We start from the raw sequence: 21107 nt of genomic DNA, 5'->3' as shown, positions 1-21107 counted from the left end.
ACCTGGAATGAACGCCAGACCTTTTATCTGCTTAATTGATGATTAAATAACTAGGAAATATCCCACACCTGTCCATGAAATAGCTTTTGAATCGATCGTCCCATTACCTCTGGTCGCTTAAAAAGTGGGAGGCACATATAGAAACTGTTGTAATTCCTGCACCGTTCACCCAATTTGGATGCAAATACCCTCAAATTAAAGCTGAAAGTCTGCAGTTATAGCAAATATATAATATTGCACAGTGATTGCAAATTCCTGCTGAAGCTTATGTATATTTACAAAATGAGCTGTGTTTTTATTTTTTTGATGGATCCAAATTTTTGCTTAGGTGAAAAATCGTCACTTTCACTGAATAGGTACATTTGAAATTCAACTAAATAATAATAGTGATGGCTAACCTTGACACTCCAGCTGTTGTTGAACTACACATCCCAGCATGCCCTGCTACAGTTTTACTATTTGGCCATGCTAAAACTGATGCAGGGCATGCTGGGATGTGTAGTTCAACAACTGCTGGCATGTCAAGGTTAGCCATCACTGGTATAGGGGGTATTCAATGTTTGATTCTGACTGTCGGACTCACAGCCAATCTCACATCAATACAACCTTTGGTATTCAGTGTTCCGACTGTTGGAAGCATACCAACAGTGAGAATAATCGTGGATTATTAAATTACCATGACATATTCTGTGGTAATGACAACACATTATGGCACACACTGTACTGCCTCTCACACATTATACAACACACCATAATGCCCATTACACACGACGGCATACACCTGCAAAAGAAGCTTAGCGGGAACACTACGGACAGGCTTTGATGCGGTTGGACACGACTGCATTGAATAGATGTGTGCCGAAATTTTGTTCCACATTGAATACTTCCCATAGCAGTGAATGGGAGGCATGTTTATGCACATACCCATTCACTTCAATCTTCAATGACATAGCGCGAGTGAGCAAACACCCCTTATGTTGCAAAATCCTTGCATTGCAGGAACACATCTGAAAACACTTTTATCTGTCATCTGCAAATTCTACCATCCCCTCTTCCATCAGAAGAAAAGCTCAATGTACTGGTCCCACACCATTTAATGTATTATTGAGACTTTTAGAGAAATTCACCTGAAACATGACCTGTTTTCTTTGATCAAGCTAACAATGCGCCAACTGCTTGACTAGTTATTAGGAGGGGTGTACAGAAGTTCTGGACGATCTCTAAACATTTTTACCTTTTACAATAAATATTTTAGCTAACTTTTTACCTGCTTTCTACCTGTTAAGGTTAAGTTATTCAATATAAGAATTGGATTGCAGATATAATTAGCATAGCAAGTTCGCTGTGAGAGCGGCTCCTTGCAACTTGCAACTAATTGGTTCGACCCCTTTGAGTTTACAGTGTGCAGTTACCCTAATGCAGTGCTTTCCAACCTGGGTGCCGTCAGTCACTTACAGGGGTGCCACAGGTTGATGGTCCAGGGCTAAATCAAGTTTATAATCAATGTGATTGCAGCCTCCAGCAGTGGTTTTATATTTTATAAAATATGTTGACAAACAGAAACTCAGCACTAAAGGCCCATACACACCTGGTGACTTTGAGCTGAAAGTCGCTCAAAACAGCATGTTTGAGTGGCTTTCAGCTCAAAGCAGCCCAGTGTGTATGCCCCAGCGATGAGCGCTGCTGCGCTCTCCCGCAACATCGCCAGGAAAGCCGTTCATCTGCTGGTTATACCTGGTTATACCAGCTGCGGCTTTTAGGACGGCTTTGCATAGCGCTCTGCTATGCAACGCCGTCCCCGTCCCCCCTCCGTTGGGGCAGGGGGAAAGCAGCTCAGTGTGTATGCACACTGGCATCATCGCTGTCCATACACGCTGGGCATAGTCGCCCAGTGTGTATGGACCTTAACTGTCTGAATGACTATTGCCTGCTTTCCTGCTTTTCTGTTTACTAGCATGAATAAAATTGACTTACTGCAGAAACTCACTTAGCCAAATGTAATGTATAGTCCAGTTTGTAAACAGAGTTTATAAATAATATGGGGAGGGGGGGAGTTCATAGCTGATCGCAGGGCTGCAAATTTGCAACGGGTTTATCAATAGACTGCACATGTGTACAGATTGTAGTGCGCATGTGCCCTAGTGTGACGTCGGCTACGGTTCCGATACATTTGTTCTATTGCACCCGCTGAGTAAGTCCTGGGCTAGGCACAGACTGCACACACTGGAAATATCATTAGACGGTGAGCAGCTTGTGAATGAATTTGCAGCTAATCGCCGATCCATCTAATTTTCGCAAGCCATGCTAAGCAATTTGCAGGCTTGCATGGGGCGGTTTTCCACTCAGACTGGGCAGTGGCTATCTAACTGCAGGGTGATGTCAGGGTGCTGCTTATTAGCGCTGCAGAGATCAGAGCTGAATAACTCCCATTGTGTCAATCAGATAAGGGAACATATTGTTAAACAATACTTTTTGTGCCTTTTTTTATTTTGGTAATGTACAGCTGATCTGGTCATATGTCTGTGAGTTATTGTTACACCACACATAATAATTTGCTACTGTTGAATACAAATATAGCTCTTTGTTGTAAAATCTGTTGCTCTGAGAAATTAAACATACTGCAGTTCTACATAAAAGCCAGCTGTTTAGGGCCATATACTGTATGGGTAGATGATTACAAATGGCAAAATAATATTTATCCCTTTCACCTATTTAGAACACCTTTTATATATGAAGGATTAAAAGTTGAAGTGGAAAAATGAGCGTGACATCCTGGTTTTTGGTGAGCAGCGGCGGCACGCGACATAGACTTCCCAGAGAAATGATTTTTGTTGGAAGAGATGACTGTGAACTTATGTTACAGGTAAGTTGGCAACATAAGTGACTTTCTACATAAGATATTATTAGATACATGATAGGTAACTTTGGTGGATCAAGAGCAATCCATTGGGAATGTTTTTTGTTATGTTGGCAGCAGTTTCCGATTTTCTAAGTAATGATCGAACCCCTTTCAATATATGGTTAGTGACATCATCAGCGTAAAGATTCCCAAATGCTTATTCTTTGGACGCCTTCAAATGTATATGTATTATATGATCAAGATAACTCTGTAAATTGTGCCAGAATATTTGAACCGTGGGTCAATTGAAAAGACAATATAGGAACCTGACACTTCTATCAATTGGAATAATTTTGATTTGGGTGTATAATAAGCTCTATGCAAAATTTCTTGGTGCATTGCCAGTAGGTTGTGGCAGAAAAAAGGTTGAGACCCTGGCTCACACAAGAGGTTATTGGTTGCAAGTCTTGTATTAGTCTGAGCACTGCTGCTGCCCCTTTATATAAGGCTGTGTGTACCCGTCTAGATTAACACTTTGGAGATGGAAATCGTGACCAAAGTCAGTATTGCCTTTTTAAGGGGCACAGCTGCGCTCAGCAGAATAATGTTCACAACACTGTTTATAGTTCAGAAATTTTTATAAAAGTAATCAATTAGAATAAGCATAAAAATGGATATAAATATGCACTTCCGGACATAATTCATAAAGACATCACAAGACAAACAACATAAAACATATATTAAATGGCATTTCTTTGTCATTTGTAATAGGCTGGAAAATGCTCAATGGCTGTTTAATCGTTCCATAGAGTTATTTTGTGTTTGAGGCAATGATATCTTTATTTACCAGTCCCGCATTTGTATAGCTGTTCCTCCAGTGACCATTTTTTTTACCAGACACCTTCCTGGATGTATTTATGGGGCGATCTCTTGTATAGAATAGTCCTCCCTAACCCTGAGATGTGCTTAGGTGCTGGATGGTATTATTCCCTTTGGCCACAAACGTTTGGCGTAGCCGACCACCCGATTGGCTGGAGTCCCAGCGGCAATTCTGTTCCTGGGGATAACAGTACTGTTTGGGCTCCCAATACGCTTTTCTCCACCTGTGGGGATATATCAGCAGCTTCCTCAGGAGTGTTTCCAGGGATTCTGCAGGCACTAAAACCTGAGCCCTGCTCATTGCTGCACATTGGAGGTTCTGGAATCCTAGGGGTTGGAGGCAGCTGCATAAAGCCATAAAAGAGATCTACATAGGTAATGCTCTGTCTTAGCAGTGGCCTCATTTTCAAATTAGCCATGCACTTACAGGGGTGCCACAGGTTGATGGTCCAGGGCTAAATCAAGTTTATAATCAATGTGATTGCATCCTCCAGCAGTGGTTTTATATTTTATAAAATATGTTGACAAACAGAAACTCAGCACTAAAGGCCCATACACACTGGGTGACTTTGAGCTGAAAGTCGCTCAAAACAGTATGTATGAGCGGCTTTCAGCTCAAAGCAGCCCAGTGTGTATACCCTGGCGGTGAGCGCTGCTGCGCTCTCCCGCAACATCGCCGGGAAAGCCGTTCATCTGCTGGTTATACCAGGAGCGGCTTTTAGGATTGCATAGCGCTCTGCTATGCAACGCCGTCCCCGTCCCCCCTCCGTTGGCGCCGGGCAGGGGGAAAGCCGCTCAGTGTGTATGCACACGGGCATCATCGCTGTCCATACACGCTGGGCATAGTCGCCCAGTGTGTATGGACCTTAACTATCTGAATGAGTATTGCCTGCTTTCCTGCTTTTCTGTTTACTAGCATGAATAAAATTGACTTACTGCAGAAACTCACTTAGCCAAATGTAATGTATAGTCCAGTTTGTAAACAGAGTTTATAAATAATATGGGGAGGGGGGGAGTTCATAGCTGATCGCAGGGCTGCAAATTTGCAACGGGTTTATCAATAGACTGCACATGTGTACAGATTGTAGTGCACATGTGCCCTAGTGTGACGTCGGCTACGGTTCCGATACATTTGTTCTATTGCACCCGCTGAGTAAGTCCTGGGCTAGGCACAGACTGCACACACTGGAAATATCATTAGACAGTGAGCAGCTTGTGAATGAATTTGCAGCTAATCGCCGATCCATCTAATTTTCGCAAGCCATGCTAAGCAATTTGCAGGCTTGCAGGTATCCTCCATAGAAACCTAGGGAGGATGCTGGAGGGATCGCAATCCTGCAGTGGTACATCCTTGATAAACCAGTGTTACTTAATATTTGTGGGTTTCAGAGGAATTAACCCCAAATATTTTATAGTAAATGGGCCCCACAGTGTGTACAGTTCTAATCGCATAGCACACATTGTATAGGCTCAAATCGCACCTACCTAGCACACATCTCACAGTTTGTGGGAAACCTTAGTACCGATAACTGATTTTAAAGAGTAGCTATTTCCTCATTATATCCATATATGTCATGCAGAGATTTGATGAGACACTTCCAAAAATCTTTTGTTGAAATTGGCTCACGTTCTCACCATATGGCTTCTGCACTAATTTGTGCTCCTGCTTAGAAACTTTTGCAGTACTCTCAGCTTTTAAGATGTTTTATGGGCCTAGCTTGGTTTGTATTCCACTGGATGCTGAAGCTAATGGAAAGACTTGAGTTTACCCAGTCTGTCTGTAGTGCTTTCACACCTACTGTACCATGTCCTGAGAGCTGCTGCACTTCTTTCCCTGGTAACCATTGGATTGGAGTATCTGAATATTTCAGGACCTGAAGAAGGGAAGAAAACCCCGAAACTGGTGATTCATTAAACAACACGGTTTTGCCATGTTCTTTTTATTAATAAATGCATATTTTGTTGATAAGACAAATGCAATGCTGATATTCTTTCTAATTTTAAAAATTTGTAGTCAAGAAGTGTGGACAAACAGCATGCTGTTATCAACTATGAACCATCCACTGATGAACATCTAGTTAAGGACTTGGGCAGTCTCAATGGGGTAAGTAAGAAGTGTAATGTTCCTTTAATATGTATTGGTGTGTAAAAGTATATTGTTAAAAGTGCAATTATTTGTGAACTGAAATGTCAGGAATATAGTGATTATTGCTTTTAATACCCAGTATGTATCACATAAGTACACGTTTTCTTTTGCACTTATAGCCAATGGCAGCTTTTTAAATTTCTGGCCAGGAATTCTGCAGTTCTCTCCTCCCTGCCTTCCCGGTTCATGGCTGACCCCTCCAGGAACGAGGCTTACTTTTGATGGCAAAGGGGGTTGAGGCTTAGCCATGCGAGATCATACCTTTAGGGCTATTCAATCAGCCCCAAAGGCACCCTACATACTGCAATTACCATGGATTTGTTTTCAAGCCTGAGCAAACCAGAAAAGAAATCCAGATAAAAGCCTGCTTTCGGGTGCTCTGGACTTAATAACATACTAGCTGCAGGAACGAACTTGTATCGATTCTGTATGTTATCACCCATTAATGGTGTAGTTTACCATGCAAGAAAAATAGGATCTAATTGACCAGCCACATGCATTAAAGCTCGAGGCTACCACCCTTTTTCAATTGATGGGGGCAGATGCCTAAATATAACTTTATTATCCCCCCCCCCCAGACAGGGTGTCAGGGACTAAGAGATAAAGGGAGGATAAGGGGGAGGAAGAAGGAATTAGGAAGATGGTGTGTCAGATTGAGAGTGGGAGGAGTAAGGGCAGGCTGTCACTTGCAAGGAAAGGGGGTCACAGGCACACTCTCACACACACACACACACACACACACACACACACACACAAGAGTGGGGGTGCAGGCTATCACTACCTGGGGGGGCAGCAGGTACGTGCTGCTTGGAGAGGGGGATAGGCGGTCACAGGCACACACACACACACACACACAAGAGTGGGGGTGCAGGCTATCACTTCTTGGGGGGGGGGGGGGGGCAGCAGGTACGTGCTGCTTGGAGAGGGGGACAGGCTGTCACAGGGTGGACTGGCAGACACATTATGGTGAGAGGGAAGGCAGCAGGCTGTCATTTGCTGGGTAGGGGTGTATAGGCAAGTGCAGGTGGGAGAGGGGGGCTGGCTGTCACATGGGTAGTAGGAATCTTCAGGTGAAATGGGAAGCAGGCACAAACGGTTATTAAATTGAAGGCAAAACATGAAATCTCCCCTTTCTCTCCCCCCCTTGTTACCTGTCCTGAGATCAGATAGTGTGGATTGCACTTGGCCAGGTGTGAGCACGGATGAACAGCTGCCATCTGACTCTCCATTGTGCTGCTGCGGCGGGTAGTGGTGACTGTGAGAGCATTTCTCCGCTCTCACTCAGATGTCCCTGCAGGAGCCGCCAGGCGCCCGCTTGTAACAATCCCAGCGAGCGCCCGGCAAATGGATGGGGCAGGCGCAGCGCATACTAATCTGGCGCTAGAAGCAGCCTGCCCTATTAGGACCCCAACAGCACAGCACCTCATTCCAAACCAGGAAGTGCCGAGTCCTTAACTCAGCACAGCGAAGCAATAAATTATATAAAAAAAAAATGAAAAGCTACGAAAATTATTCAAAAGGTAGCAGCCAGTGCTGTAACTATAGAGGATGCAGGGGATTGCCTGCTGTTTCTCGGCCCCCCCCCATAGCAGCTGCATCCCCTGCACCCTCTATAGTTACGCCACTGGATGGGGCTCATTCACAGGTTCCCAAACGCGGTCTTCATGGCACCCCAGCGGTCCAGATTTTAGGTATATCTATGGCTCAGCACAGATGGTTAAATCAGACTGACTGAGTTACTAATTAAGTCATACTTACTGGACCTTTGGGGTGCCTTGAGGACCGCGTTTGTGAACCTATGGGCTAATTGATTTCCACAAAGTCTGTATATGAAGTACAATGGGACTTGGCATTGAGTACATCCTTGGCTGCTTCATTGCAGGACTTTGTATGCATATTCAGAGAATCTGTGGATATCAATTATGTGATAAAGCATTTAGCTATCTGTGTTAATTTAGTGCACATGTCACCTGATTATTCTGCTAATCAATTGTAAACTCACTCCAGTTTATGGTACAGTTCAAGTAGAGATGAGCAAAAAAAGAATTCACCCAGTATTTCTTGCCAGCAAAGCCTGTGTTAAGTCTAGGTGAAATTGGAAAACTTTGCCTGTGCAACAAAAAGAGGCAAACTAATATAGGATAACAGTATAGAAGTCTATTGGCCATAAAAGTATTTGAGGGCCTTAAAATATGTCAGATATTATATACATTATTCAAAAACAATGAAAATAATGATCTTTGTTTAAAAAACAAAACCTTTACCTCCCACCTGTAAGCCTACAAAACCGTTGCCATTTATACTGTGCCCTTATACATACCTCCCAACATGACCCCATTGTTCTGCTCCTGGGCTTTCCTCATAATGTATCATTGCCATTACCTGTGGTGAAACACCTTTTCTTATCAATTAACCTGTTCAACACAGGTGATGGTAATCATACATTAACAGGGAAGTCCAGGAGCAGAGCATTGTGTCCCTCCTGGAGAGGGTCATGTTGGGAGGTATGCTTATATGCCTGTCCCATGTCTTGAAACCCACTACTCTAGACTCAACCAAAATTGGCATCCTAATTGGTCAAATTAAGCAAATTAAAAAATTAATGTGCATGATTAAAGAATAACGGATTTGCCCCAGTGTTTTTTGAGCAATTTCTTGACATTTTGACATTAAAATAGGGATTTTTCCCAACTTTTCACCTGCTAGTGAGGCTGCAAAATTAAATCCCTATTAAACCTATGAAAAATACTTTTTCACAGACAATTAAAAACCACAGTAAAAGCCCATTTTACATGCAAAACAGGTTATCGCTGCAAATTGAATTACATGTCAAATTAATCAGCACTGTCACTTGGTGCAGCCTAATCTTGTTGTGTTTTGATTAAGACACATAATTGCCTAGCGCGGGGAAAGCTTGGATGCATATTTTTTTATGGTTCCTGGACTCCATAGTGATTTCTAATCTACGTAGATACATAAATATTGTAACACTTTTAGCGGTATTCAATGCTGCTGGCGAGAGGGTTTGTATGGCTTTTCCTTGCCGTAAATAATCCATCCTTGCCGTGAAACCCTCTCGCCATATTCAATGATGGGGCTGGATTTGCATTTGCAGCAAACCTCGCTGTGTAAGGGGATCCTCACCGGCCTCCCACGGCGAGGTTTTCCGCAAATGTGGCGAGTCTGCCGCATTTTGTGGCGAGCCTTGCTATTTTAATGGCCACACTTGCTGCTGCCACCTTGCCTCAGGGAACAGGCCAGGAGGCAGATAGTTAGTGATTGAATACCCTGACGGCGAGTTATCGGCACTTTTATGTGCTGATAACTCACAGTCAGGGCATTGAATACCCCTATTTGGGGTAAATTTACTAAGAGGAGTTCTATTGAAGATGGATGATATGTGTTCAATAGCAACCAGTGAGATTCTACTTTATTTATTTATTTATTTATTTATTTAACACCTGTTAGAAGATAATAGAATCTGATTGGTTGCTATGAGAAGCATCCCATTTTCAATAGAACTCCCATCTTAGTTTACCCCTTTCAGTATTGTGTTAAATTTGAATGTTTATTTTTCATTACAGACATTTGTGAATGATAACAGGATTCTGGAACAAACTTACACTACTTTGAAACTTGATGATAAACTGAGATTTGGATACGATATCCTTTCATAAATTTGTGCGTGTGTGTGTATGTATCTATATATAATATAATAATATAATCGCACAATAAATAAAAAGCATGTGACACTGGAAAACTTTAATTGTGGTAAAACATGCTTAATGCTTGTTATCCTTCATCTGGATAACATATAGGTGAACAGACTGTGAAATAAATAGCCGCGAGTGGCCAACTTACATACTGTAGTTACATTGGTCCCGGCTGGGTGGCTTGGCAATGGGGGAGGGAACTTTCTTACATGATTAACACAAATAAATGCATTGCTCCCATGTAAATGTAAGTGAAACAATGTATATGCTATAATAAATCTTTACATAAGGAGTGCACAACATTGGTTCACATCAAGACTATGGCCAGTATTCAATGCTCCCTATTCACAGGTTTTTCCAGCGAATCGGGCTGTTTTCTCTCCTTGCAGTGAATTTTTTTCGCTGAAAATCTGATTCACCCTATTCAATGTTCACTGTTCGGCGAAAGCGAACAGTGAATGCCGGCCAGTTCTCCGTTTCATGCTCGCTGCAATTCGCTGGTGTATTTCAATGGGGTTTTCACTGGGACTCGCCGAAAGTGTATTCAATGCTAGGATGGTGAATTGCTTTCTCCCTGATTTTTTGCCATGATTCACCGTTTTGCATTCGACATCTTTTTAAGGTGAACTGGAAAGTGATCTTTTAAAATAATTTTTTTATTTTATTTTTTTGGTGTCAAAAAATCCAATTATTTTTTTCGGTGCAGGGGCATGCTATTTTTATTCATGTTATAATATATATTTAATTTTTATTCTATTTTTTTTTCCAATATTTCTTTTTTTTACACATTCGCCAGCAGGGGGTCGGGAGCAGCTCATTAGATATTCATTTATTCACTTCACTCTGGTCCCGGCTTGTTAAGTGCGGTACCAGAGAAGTGGCTCCCTACACCTGTCCCGTGCCAGCATTCCCAAGGGGCAGCCTCTGCTGCCTGTGTCCCGGGAGCCCTCCCCCACAAATTCTGGGGCAGGCAGGGAGGCTTACATCTCCCTGCCTGCCTCCATCCCCCAGCGCCATTCGCTGCAGAGGTTAAAATTCGCCGGCAGGGGCAGCGAGCCCCTGCTGCATTGAATAGGGTGACAGGGAGGGCTGGCAGCGAATGCTGCAGCCCTCCTGAACGCTGCGAATGTGCAGCAAATCCTATGCCCATCAGAAAAGAGTTGCATAAAATATATTCTTGAAAACAAACCAAAATGTGAAAAATTATAAACATCACTGTCTCCAGCCAGCCGATTTACCATACGGACCAATAAAACAAGTAATAATATCTTTACTGCTAATACAATCAGTAAAGATATTACTACTATGACACAGTTCCTATATTTTATATAAATAAAATCACTTGTGGGATCTGTACTTATTATTTCATATATTGCATGGGGGTGCAAGTCAGAAAATATTTAGAACGCTTGATTATACAGGTGAGTTACTGTGAGGGCAGCAGGAACCCTACCCTTATAAAACCGCATTTTTATTAGTATAGGCCCTTGATGGTTAACCTTGACACTCCAGATGTTTTTAAACTACACATCCCAGCATGCTCTGCTTCAGTTTTTTTTACTATTTTGGCCATGCTAAATCTGATGCAGAGCATGCTGGGATGTGTAGTTCAACAACCGTTGGAGTGTCAAGGTTAGCCATCAAGGCTATGTACTTGAGGAAGGTGAGATTCCACCAAAATGGCTGCCGGGGTGGTAACTGTCTTTGTTTACAGCCCCCTTTAAACATACAGTAAGTACCATGTTCTTGCACTTTATCATGGTTTGCTGATATGCATCATGCTGCTGTTGTGTATCTATACATGTTAGTGTTCACTCTAGGATTTTTTTAGGACAGGGTGCTGACCACTGAGCAGGGCACATTTTTCAATCGGAAGGGCACATTTTTCAATCGGAAGGGCACCCCACACACACAGTAACGCCCTAGACAAAATGCCACCAGTAGTGCCATACTCCCAGTAGTGTCCTGCACAAAATGCCCCCAGCAGTGACACAGGTGGTATGCCCCGCAGCAGTGACACAGGTGGTATGCCCCGCAGCAGTGACACAGGTGGTATGCCCCGCAGCAGTGACACAGGTGGTATGCCCCGCAGCAGTGACACAGGTGGTATGCCCCGCAGCAGTGACACAGGTGGTATGCCCCGCAGCAGTGACACAGGTGGTATGCCCCACAGCAGTGACACAGGTGGTATGCCCCCCCCCCAGCAGTGACACAGGTGGTATGCCCCGCAGCAGTGACACAGGTGGTATGCCCCGCAGCAGTGACACAGGTGGTATGCCCCGCAGCAGTGACACAGGTGGTATGCCCCGCAGCAGTGACACAGGTGGTATGCCCCCAAGCAGTGACACAGGTGGTATGCCCCCCGAGCAGTGACACAGGTGGTATGCCCCCCGAGCAGTGACACAGGTGGTATGCCCCCCGAGCAGTGACACAGGTGGTATGCCCCCCCCAGCAGTGACACAGGTGGTATGCCCCCCCCCCCAGCAGTGACACAGGTGGTATGCCCCCCCAGCAGTGACACAGGTGGTATGCCCCGCAGCAGTGACACAGGTGGTATGCCCCGCAGCAGTGACACAGGTGGTATGCCCCGCAGCAGTGACACAGGTGGTATGCCCCGCAGCAGTGACACAGGTGGTATGCCCCGCAGCAGTGACACAGGTGGTATGCCCCCGCAGCAGTGACACAGGTGGTATGCCCCCGCAGCAGTGACACAGGTGGTATGCCCCCCGAGCAGTGACACAGGTGGTATGCCCCCCGAGCAGTGACACAGGTGGTATGCCCCCCGAGCAGTGACACAGGTGGTATGCCCCCCGAGCAGTGACACAGGTGGTATGCCCTCCGAGCAGTGACACAGGTGGTATGCCCCCCAGCAGTGAAACAGGTGCTATGCCCCCCAGCAGTGACACATATGCAGTTTCCCTGTAATCCCTGTAACACTCACCGCCCTGGTCCGGCCTCTGCTGCTGCGGCATCCTCATTGAGAGGAGATGCCGAGAACACTCTTCTCTCATCACTGCATGAACGCCCAGCTGCCATTTGAAATATGGCGCCAGCTCCTGAGCCTGGCACCCATGCTCTGATTGGTGGGCGGGGGCGCATTTAAAATATAGAAAATACCTAGTAAGCTGAGCCCCGCAGATGTGTTTGGGCTGGGAGAGGAGGCGGGGTGGGCAGGCACCTGAGAGAGCTGACATGCTCAGTCAGAGGCTGTCTGGCATCTTTTAGCCTGGGGTTCAAGTCTATAGCACTGGCCCATAAGTAATGGCAACACCCCCTGGTCACTGAGCATGAAACTCCCCTTGGGCACTGAGCATGAAACTCCCCTTGGGCACTGAGCATGAAAATCCCCTTGGGCACTGAGCATGAAAATCCCCTTGGGCACTGAGCATGAAACTCCCCTTGGGCAATGAGCATGAAACCCTCCCCCCTGGGCAATGAGCATGTAACAGCCCCTGGACAATGCTCATATAATTCCCACTGGGCAACTAGCATGTAAATCACTCTGGACAAAGTACAAGTAGCATGTAACTTCCACTCGCAAAGAGCAAGTAATCCCCCGTGGCAACGAGCATGAAACCCAAGGCAAGGATCAGGTAACCCCTGTCAATGAGCATTTAACCCCCACAACAATCATTTACTGCCACAACATTAAAAGGTGGCAATATTAAAAGAGGATAAGAATAAGGTGGATCCCCTTCCCGTCATCATCACCTCATGCCTCCGTCCCTACATCACACATCATGCATCTGTCACCTACATCACACCTTATGCCTCCATCCCTTACATCACACATCATGCCTCCATCCCCTGCATCACGCCTCCATCCCCTGCATCACGCCTCCATCCCCTACTTCACGCCTACATCACACCTCATGCCTCCGTCACCTACATCACACCTTATGCGTCCATCACCTACATCACACATCACCTACATCACCCATTATGCCTCCATCACCTACTCTTACCATTTACTTCACTCCCACAGAATGGTAATTTAAATATAAAGAGCTCCTCTTGGATGAAATGTAAGGAGCCTCTTTTTTACCTAATAACAGGGATGGGTCTACATACAATATACGCTCACATCAATCTCTGCATTGCACCTGTGCCTGTACTGTACTGACAAGTTGCAATGATGTGCTGTGCCCGAGCGTGGCTATCCTCCTGCTGTCTCTTCTTCTAACAGGCCGTCAGGCACAGCAGGGAGGTCCGACCCTGCAGCGTTGGGCTGGCTCCCATCTTATTGTGGATGGCCACTGGCAGCACGGAATCACTGCTAGTGGCTGGTCCACGCGGTGCTCACAGCCCTGCAGGTCAAAGTAAAGGAGAGGGGCACAGTGTGATCACGTGACCGCGACTGCAGTCACAGGAGTTGGCCCTGGATATTCGGCAACAGTGTGGCCCAGTACCTTGAAAAAGACCGTAGCGAACGGTCGAAACGCGTTGGATCTGGACCTACTGCAGACGCCCACCTAAGAGAAGCCCCTTTTGCCAGGACTTTGTGGATAGTGCCCATGTGAGGGTTCCCGGGACTCTTTACACCTAGCGCATTTGAGAACTTGGTCCACCTTGTTCTCCACCTGTTCTGGTAATTGTTCAGTTTTTCTTTTGTGTGGCGTTTGGAAAATATTTTTTAATCTTTACCCCAGTGTGTATATTTTATGTTGTCAAAAATAAAAGTACTGTACTACTCTATTGGTGGCCATATTGTGTTTCCCACATGTACTTTTAACCCTTGGAGAGACCTCTGAGAATATACAAGATATCTGGGTCGTTCTGGTGTGTTTAAGAAATTTTACAAATCGGAGAAGAGGAGACGCCACTACCCTGAAGGGGCGTATGGTACCTCTTTTTCATGGTTAAGAATTATCTGGTGAAGGGAGAGTGTCTACACCCACTACCTACCTGGTATATTAATATATACAACGGAGAAGAGGACCGCTCCCAGTGAGATAGGAACGTCCCTGTCCGTTTTTAATCTCTTGGCTCGCAGGAGGAAATATAGCGAATTATATGTGTCTAGTGCACATTTCTTTGTTACATTGTGTTTTTGTGGTGCGGGGTCACCACGTGTTATATTTCACCCTAGCTGACCTTCAGCGCTGCTATTTTTCTGTTTTATCATCTTTTTGTCCAGTGTGGCCCAGTACGCCAGTGCACTCAGTAGTGGTGTGAGCAGCATGGCAGGGGGAGGAGAGATGCTTCCTGAAAGAGCATGCCGCTCACATAAGAAGAGGTGAGCGGCATGTCAGCGTGGCAGGGGGGAGGAGGGATGCTTGGTGGAATAGCTGACAGACTCTCAAACCATAGGAGGTGAGGGGTATGTCACACTGCAGGGCTGAGGGGGGTGTCCACTCCACACGCTGCCGCGCTAGCAGCTTACACTGTCAGCGGGAGGAGACTTCTAGCTCGGCAGCAGCTATAAACTTGTGCAGGGCGGGCAAAAACAGGCAGGGCTGAAAACTGCGGCTTTTAAAGGGGCAGGGCGCAGCACCCTGTGAAATAAGGGATTTTAGAGACAGCGCTGATCCAGGTTTTAAATTAAAAAAGTTATTTAATATTACAATTAAACAAGTCACACACAAATACCTGCCGGTAAATTCAACAATAAAAGGCTACTGCAATTTACACTATAGCTTTAAAAAAAAAAAGTGTTCCACATATGTAGAAATTATCAAGGCAGGTAAACAGCCATAATTCTACTTTAAATCCAAGTTAATGCGTTTGTTAGTGCTCCAAACAGCAGCAAAAAAGTCAGTTAGCTCTCTCACAGCTCTGTTTGTTAGTTAGTTGTTTAGTTATTGCTAGCATGCATGCTTCAAATAGTTATTTGTGCACAATAAAGCTCAGTTAGTTTAAAAAGCAATTAAACTTGGAGGTGCTCAAATGAGCTATAACCTGCTGGCTTCCCGATTGAGTGCCTCTGTGTGGAATGGTGGCTTCCCGGCTGCTGATTCCCTGCTTGTGCAAAGCAACCTCCACGGGGTTGTGCGGGGGGCGGCAGTGGCAGCGAGGTCGGCACCTGTGTGGGCTTCCTTGACGCGTTTCCCCGCCTACAAATCGGCGGCGGCAGAAGGACGTAGCTACTTTCTTCATATGTGGAACTTTTTTTTTTTTTTTAATCAACAGCTATAGTGTAAACTGCAGTAGCCTTTTATTGTTGGATTTACCGGCCGGTATTTGTGTGTGATTTTTTTTTTTTTTATTGTAATATTAAATAACTTTTTTAATTTAAAACCTGGATCAGCGCTGTCTCTAAAATCCCTTCCTATTTTTTTGTACTGTACAAGGGGTGGAGTATTAGCTTGTTGGAGATAGCAGCAGACTCAGGGAAATCATATAGATTTGCGCTCTGTCTATCTCTTTCCCTGTGAAATAAGTCTAGCGGGAACTCTACAAGTCTTTGTTTTTTTGGCTACAAATGCAGAGCTATAAACAGAGGTGTGTTTGTATATGAGTGTGTGTATATAGGTACACTGCATTTAGGTAATTTAGAAGGCATAAACAGTTGGTAAATATTACATAGATCAATAAGAGGTATGTAAGTGTATTTTATATAACACCATTTGTCTTTACTAGGTAATTTCCTTGATATTGCCTATTATTTCCTTAGCAAACCATACATACCAATCTTTTTACTGTAGTGCGGGGAGAAATGAAAGTACCTGAGGAGGCTCTAAAGGTAACTTGCTTTTAAAACATTCATCTTTTACTAATATGTTCATATTAGATAATATGGAATAAAAAATAAATTTACTCCTACCCTGTAGCATGAAAAATTTACGAGTCAGCTTCAATTTTCACAAAAACATTTTGAAGCAGAAGGATCGAAATCCAAGAGTACTGATGCCAGGATGCATGTTCCTACAGAAGTACATCAGAAACCGTTGGATTCCTTGAAGGCTGAAGAAAAAGTACCAGGTATATTAGATTGTTTCAGAGACCAAATGTTTTCATGCATGCAAGGGAGTTCTTTAAGCTGCATTATGATAATTTTCGGTACTTGTTTCCTAGCAGGGCGCCCACTAAGCAATTTGTTTAGTGGGCTATTCTGCGTAGTGAAATCGCATCGCACATTGCATTGCATGGCTTTTTGTGCCTTGCAAAGCGTGCGATGCGATCTCAGTAGTTCATTTAGTTAATTTATTCACTGCACCCTGAGTGAAATCTCATCACACATCGCATCGCATGGCCCTTTTTTTGTGGAGTGAGATGTGATCTCAGTAGTTCATATGGTAAAACACCACCACTCTCCACATCACCCCGAAGCGTGGCGAGCGCAGCGGAACGCGTCCTTTTCATACCCCCACTATCCACGTTGGAGTGGAGTTGATTTTACATTGTGTGACGAGCGCAGCGAGCCACCAAGCCCGAAGCATGGCGAGCGTACGTGGATTACTTTACATGTATTCCACGTCCCCTCACAGGGCTCGCTGCGCTCGCCATGCTTCGGGATCGGTGCGCTCGCCATGCTTCAGGCACGGTGGCTCGCTGCACTCCACACGCTTCTGGGTGACATGAAGAGTGGTGGTGTTTTACCATATTAACTACTGAGATCGCACATCGCACGCCACAAAAAGCCAAGCAATGCGATGTGCAATGCGATTTCACTACGTTAGCGTACGTAGGAAATCTGGGCGACCTGCTAGGAAACAAGTACCTAATTTTCTCTGTCATCCATATGGGATACTGGGATCTCAATACTTTGGGGAAGAAGAGGTCCTCCGCAGGAGACAGGCTCATAAAACTTCTTATTAGTGGGTGTACTGGCTCCTCCCCTCTACTTCCCCTCCCACAAGCCAGTTTAGGAAAATATGCACTTGGAGAGGCTCCAGAGTGAGTTTTTCTTCATTTATTTTGTTATTTTGGGGATGCCTGTTTTGGATTTAACATCTCTCTGCTTCGGGGGAAGCCAGGGGAGGGTTACAGTTGCAGGCATTACAAGGTACCGAACTGTCTTAGCTGCAGGACCACTGTCCTGAGTGGGTGCTTGTTGTGGTGGGCATCATGCTGCAGTGCTTCACACCCCCAGCTTGACATGCACACATCTGTCTCAGTCCGAAGACTTCTGTGGTGAGTGTTACCTGGGGTTCCCTCAGTGGGGTAACCCAGTTTACTGTCTGGCAAGATGGCGGCGGCGATGGCAGTGTCCCTGCACAGGGACCACGCTGCCCCCCGCTCAGACTGAATGCTGTGCACTGCCACTGGACCACCAGGGCATGTGTTCCTGTTTGCTAGCAATAGCACAAGCACCAGTATAAAATTAGTAATGGCACCAGCGCCATATTAAGGGCGGGGCTTACTAAGAGTGGGGACCCAGCTCTCTGAGCGTGAATTTCCTGCTTCTTCCTGCATGCTGTGGGTGCCATTATACAGCAGCAGACACTCCTCAGTGGTGCTGACAGATTCCTGACAGAGTGGAAGAGTTCTGTAGCAATGACAGCAAGTAAAATAGTGCTAAAAACACTCATTAGGGTGTTTTGGCTGTTGCACATACTTTGTATATGTATTCTGTGTATATAGAAATATATATTACTGCTAACCAGCTCCTCAATCTGGAGGCTATAGTTAAGGGTGTGCTGGTCCCCTCAGTATCTCTGAGTCCTTTCCCCACTTGCTTGTCAAGTGATTTTGGGCATTTAACCCAAGACCTGAAGAGTTGAGCCTTTTCTCGCCATCTAAACTTTAAGTCACACACTTACAAGTCTGCGATCATGGTGAAAAACACAAAGAAAAAATTTAAGACCAAGCCGGAAGGAACCCCTAGAACCTCTGATTGACACACGTCTGACCTACATCAGTTTTTACTACCTTCTAATACAGATTCTCTGTGTACAGTGGAAACACCTCACCCTCCAGCTTCTCCCACTCGTTCAGACGAAATGTCTTCACTTGAACGTACCCAGTCTCAAGCTGCTTGGTCACTGACTACGGAGATTAGTGAGATCCTGGCGCACATCAAATCCTTACCTACTAAGCAAACCTTAAACTTCTCAAACCTAGAGTCTCGCCTACTTTCTACTATCAAACCTGAGGTATCTGTCCTCCAGGAAGACATATATTCACTTGAATCGAGAGTTGACATATTGGAGCGACACAATTCACCGACCACAGATATCTTAACTAAATTCAAAGAAGTGATCTCCCAACAGACGTCTGACATCACCTTCCTTAAAGCCCATATAGAAGATATGGACAATCAGGGGAGAATAAATAATTTTAGGGTTAGAGGCTTATCAGAAGACATACCTCACTCCAATCTTATAGATGTCCTTATTAAAAATTTTGGGGAGATTCATGGCTTGGAACCCGACGCCACCATTATGTCCCACAGAGCACACCGTGCCCTAAGTCCTAGAAGCCTTCCCTCAGATCGGCCAGGTGACGTGATTTGTAGACTAGCAGAGAAGTTTAGAACCACAAGTACAGTTAAAGCAGCTGTAAATGGAAGTGTGTAAAGCTCCCTGTAATTGTAAAAAGGAAAAGGTAGAATACAGCGCTAGGATTGACTGAATAAAAAATTAATTCATTTATCCAATAAAATACATTTATTCTACAGAATTAAAAGAACAATTAACCATTGTCTACAGAGAATTCTGAAGGTGCCCACAGACGCATCAATTATCGAATGCGTTTTGTACTTTTTAAGCACAAATTGCATCTTATGTACAATTATTGGATGGTGTTTATGTTCCCGGGAGCCCGATATTGTATGTCTAAAAAAGTACGTGCTGCACGTACTTTTTAGACTACATCTGAAATTTAACATTACAAACATGGGTTCATCACATGCATCCAAGTGCACATCTCATAGCAAGCTGGAAGAAAAATTGTATAGAACCATTGTACAGTCAAAAACGCATAGCACAGTACAATTGTAGCGTCTGTGGGCACCTTCAGAATAGGTCAATTAAATAAAAATAATCTGGATGGGTATTTGCTCCAATTGGGGGAATTATAGCAGCAGTTCAGTGCACCAATAAAGTTGAATATTTACCAAGTTATGGTCGGATGGTCGGTCTCCTATGTTTCCAAGAAGAATTTACAAAAGTCCCGGAGAATTATCCAGCATTATGGATCCAGATTAACTCAGTAGAAGGCGAGATGTTGAGGGTTAGATGGTTTTGATACACCCAAATGGGCCTTGGTATATGGACTGAGGCTATGGAATCCTTTTGAATTTTTCAAGCTGGTCCGGGTGATTAGATGGCAGGTGCAATGGGTAGCTGGAAACAAAGGGTGGCTCTGGTGGCTCAGAGCCACCATTGAGTAACCAGAGCCACCCTTTCCCTGCTCGCACCCCAGCACAGCTATAAAGGTACGTCTCACTGATTTTACTCTTTTGCACCTTGACAAAGGGGCTTGCAGACCCCGTAACGTCGGCTTTACTACACTAAAGATTTGTTATCCTTTACCAAGACCTCCTGAGTGCCTCTTTCTTGTACATATTGCATTACTTCAAGAGGGCACCGCGGCAGTTGAACTACAGTAATACACACAGAATAAGAAGGGGCACCCAATAGCGTAGTATTGTCAAATCATATAAAAAGTTTTAGTGAATAAAAGTGACATATATCACTAGTACATTATTTGTACCATAAAAGTCCTCAGTGGTGGACTTAAAACCACATGGTGTAACACAATAATCCACACTGGCAAATACAGGAACGCTTTTTGCATAAACAGCGGGTCAATAACAGATACCACAGAGAGAGGTTCTCCCACTCGCGGCACTTCACAAGTTTTTCTCCAGCAGACAGCACAGCAGCTGCTAGCAACTCACATCTCCTGCTTCTGGAAAAGCGTCAGTCAGGCCATGTCCCTACGCGTTTCGTCATGGACTTTGTCAGTGGGTAGTGATGAAACGCGTAGGGACGTGGCCTGACTGACTCTTTTCTGTTGCTGTACCTTACACTACAGCAACAGTCTGTGCTGGAAGCACTCTCCCCAGTGAGTTTATAGCCTCAGCTACAGCAACACATGCTGGCTGTCACACAGTGTGTATACATACGCATCTTCATCTTTCTTTATGAGAATGCATTACATCTATAAAGATTTCAATGTATGATGATTTTATGCATATTTTTAGCTTAATGAAGCAAAAAACTTGAAGAGTGTCATGCTCCATTTGTTGTGACCTTATCATCAACAGGCCAAAAAGCTATTTTTTAATGACACCAGCAAGGAAAGGCAGAGCTGTTCCATTTTCAGTGTAAAAGGGCATTACCCGGGAATAACCTGGATTGAAGTGCAGTGTAAATGGGGTCTGAGGCAGGTCATGCCATGGCAATTTCCCGTGTTCAATTTCCCATGTCCTACCTGGCATTCTGGTGTAAAAGTGGTATTATTGATAAGACACAATATACCTATGTATATAACTGTTAATTTATTGGCTTCTCTTTGGCATAATTACATGCAGTAATGCAGCCCATTCATGTTCCCTGCATAGTTTTCAGACCAATTCATGTTTAAAATAAACTGCAACAAGTGGGGCAGCACGGATGGTGTAATGGTTAGAATTACTGTCTCA

At 44.5% G+C, this 21107-nt stretch overlaps 1 protein-coding gene across 6 annotated transcripts in view; it reads left to right on the top strand.

The window, feature by feature from the left end:
* The window catches only part of CEP170 (centrosomal protein 170), a 98605-nt gene that overhangs the window by 18439 nt on the left and 59059 nt on the right, over window positions 1–21107 (top strand). For all 6 annotated transcript variants that reach the window (XM_083176290.1, XM_083176285.1, XM_083176288.1 and 3 more), the window contains exons 2-6: window positions 2717–2863; window positions 5733–5822; window positions 9449–9530; window positions 16204–16259; window positions 16348–16498. In XM_083176290.1, coding sequence (XP_083032416.1) covers window positions 2759–2863; window positions 5733–5822; window positions 9449–9530; window positions 16204–16259; window positions 16348–16498 — 484 coding nt within the window. In that variant the 5' untranslated portion in view covers window positions 2717–2758. The remainder of the gene's footprint in view (window positions 1–2716; window positions 2864–5732; window positions 5823–9448; window positions 9531–16203; window positions 16260–16347; window positions 16499–21107) is intronic.

Source organism: Crinia signifera, chromosome 3 (assembly GCF_055691185.1).
Source record: "Crinia signifera chromosome 3, ASM5569118v1, whole genome shotgun sequence".
Taxonomy (NCBI): domain Eukaryota; kingdom Metazoa; phylum Chordata; class Amphibia; order Anura; family Myobatrachidae; genus Crinia; species Crinia signifera.
Note: the sequence above shows the minus strand (reverse complement) of the source record. Positions and strands in the feature narration are given on the sequence as shown.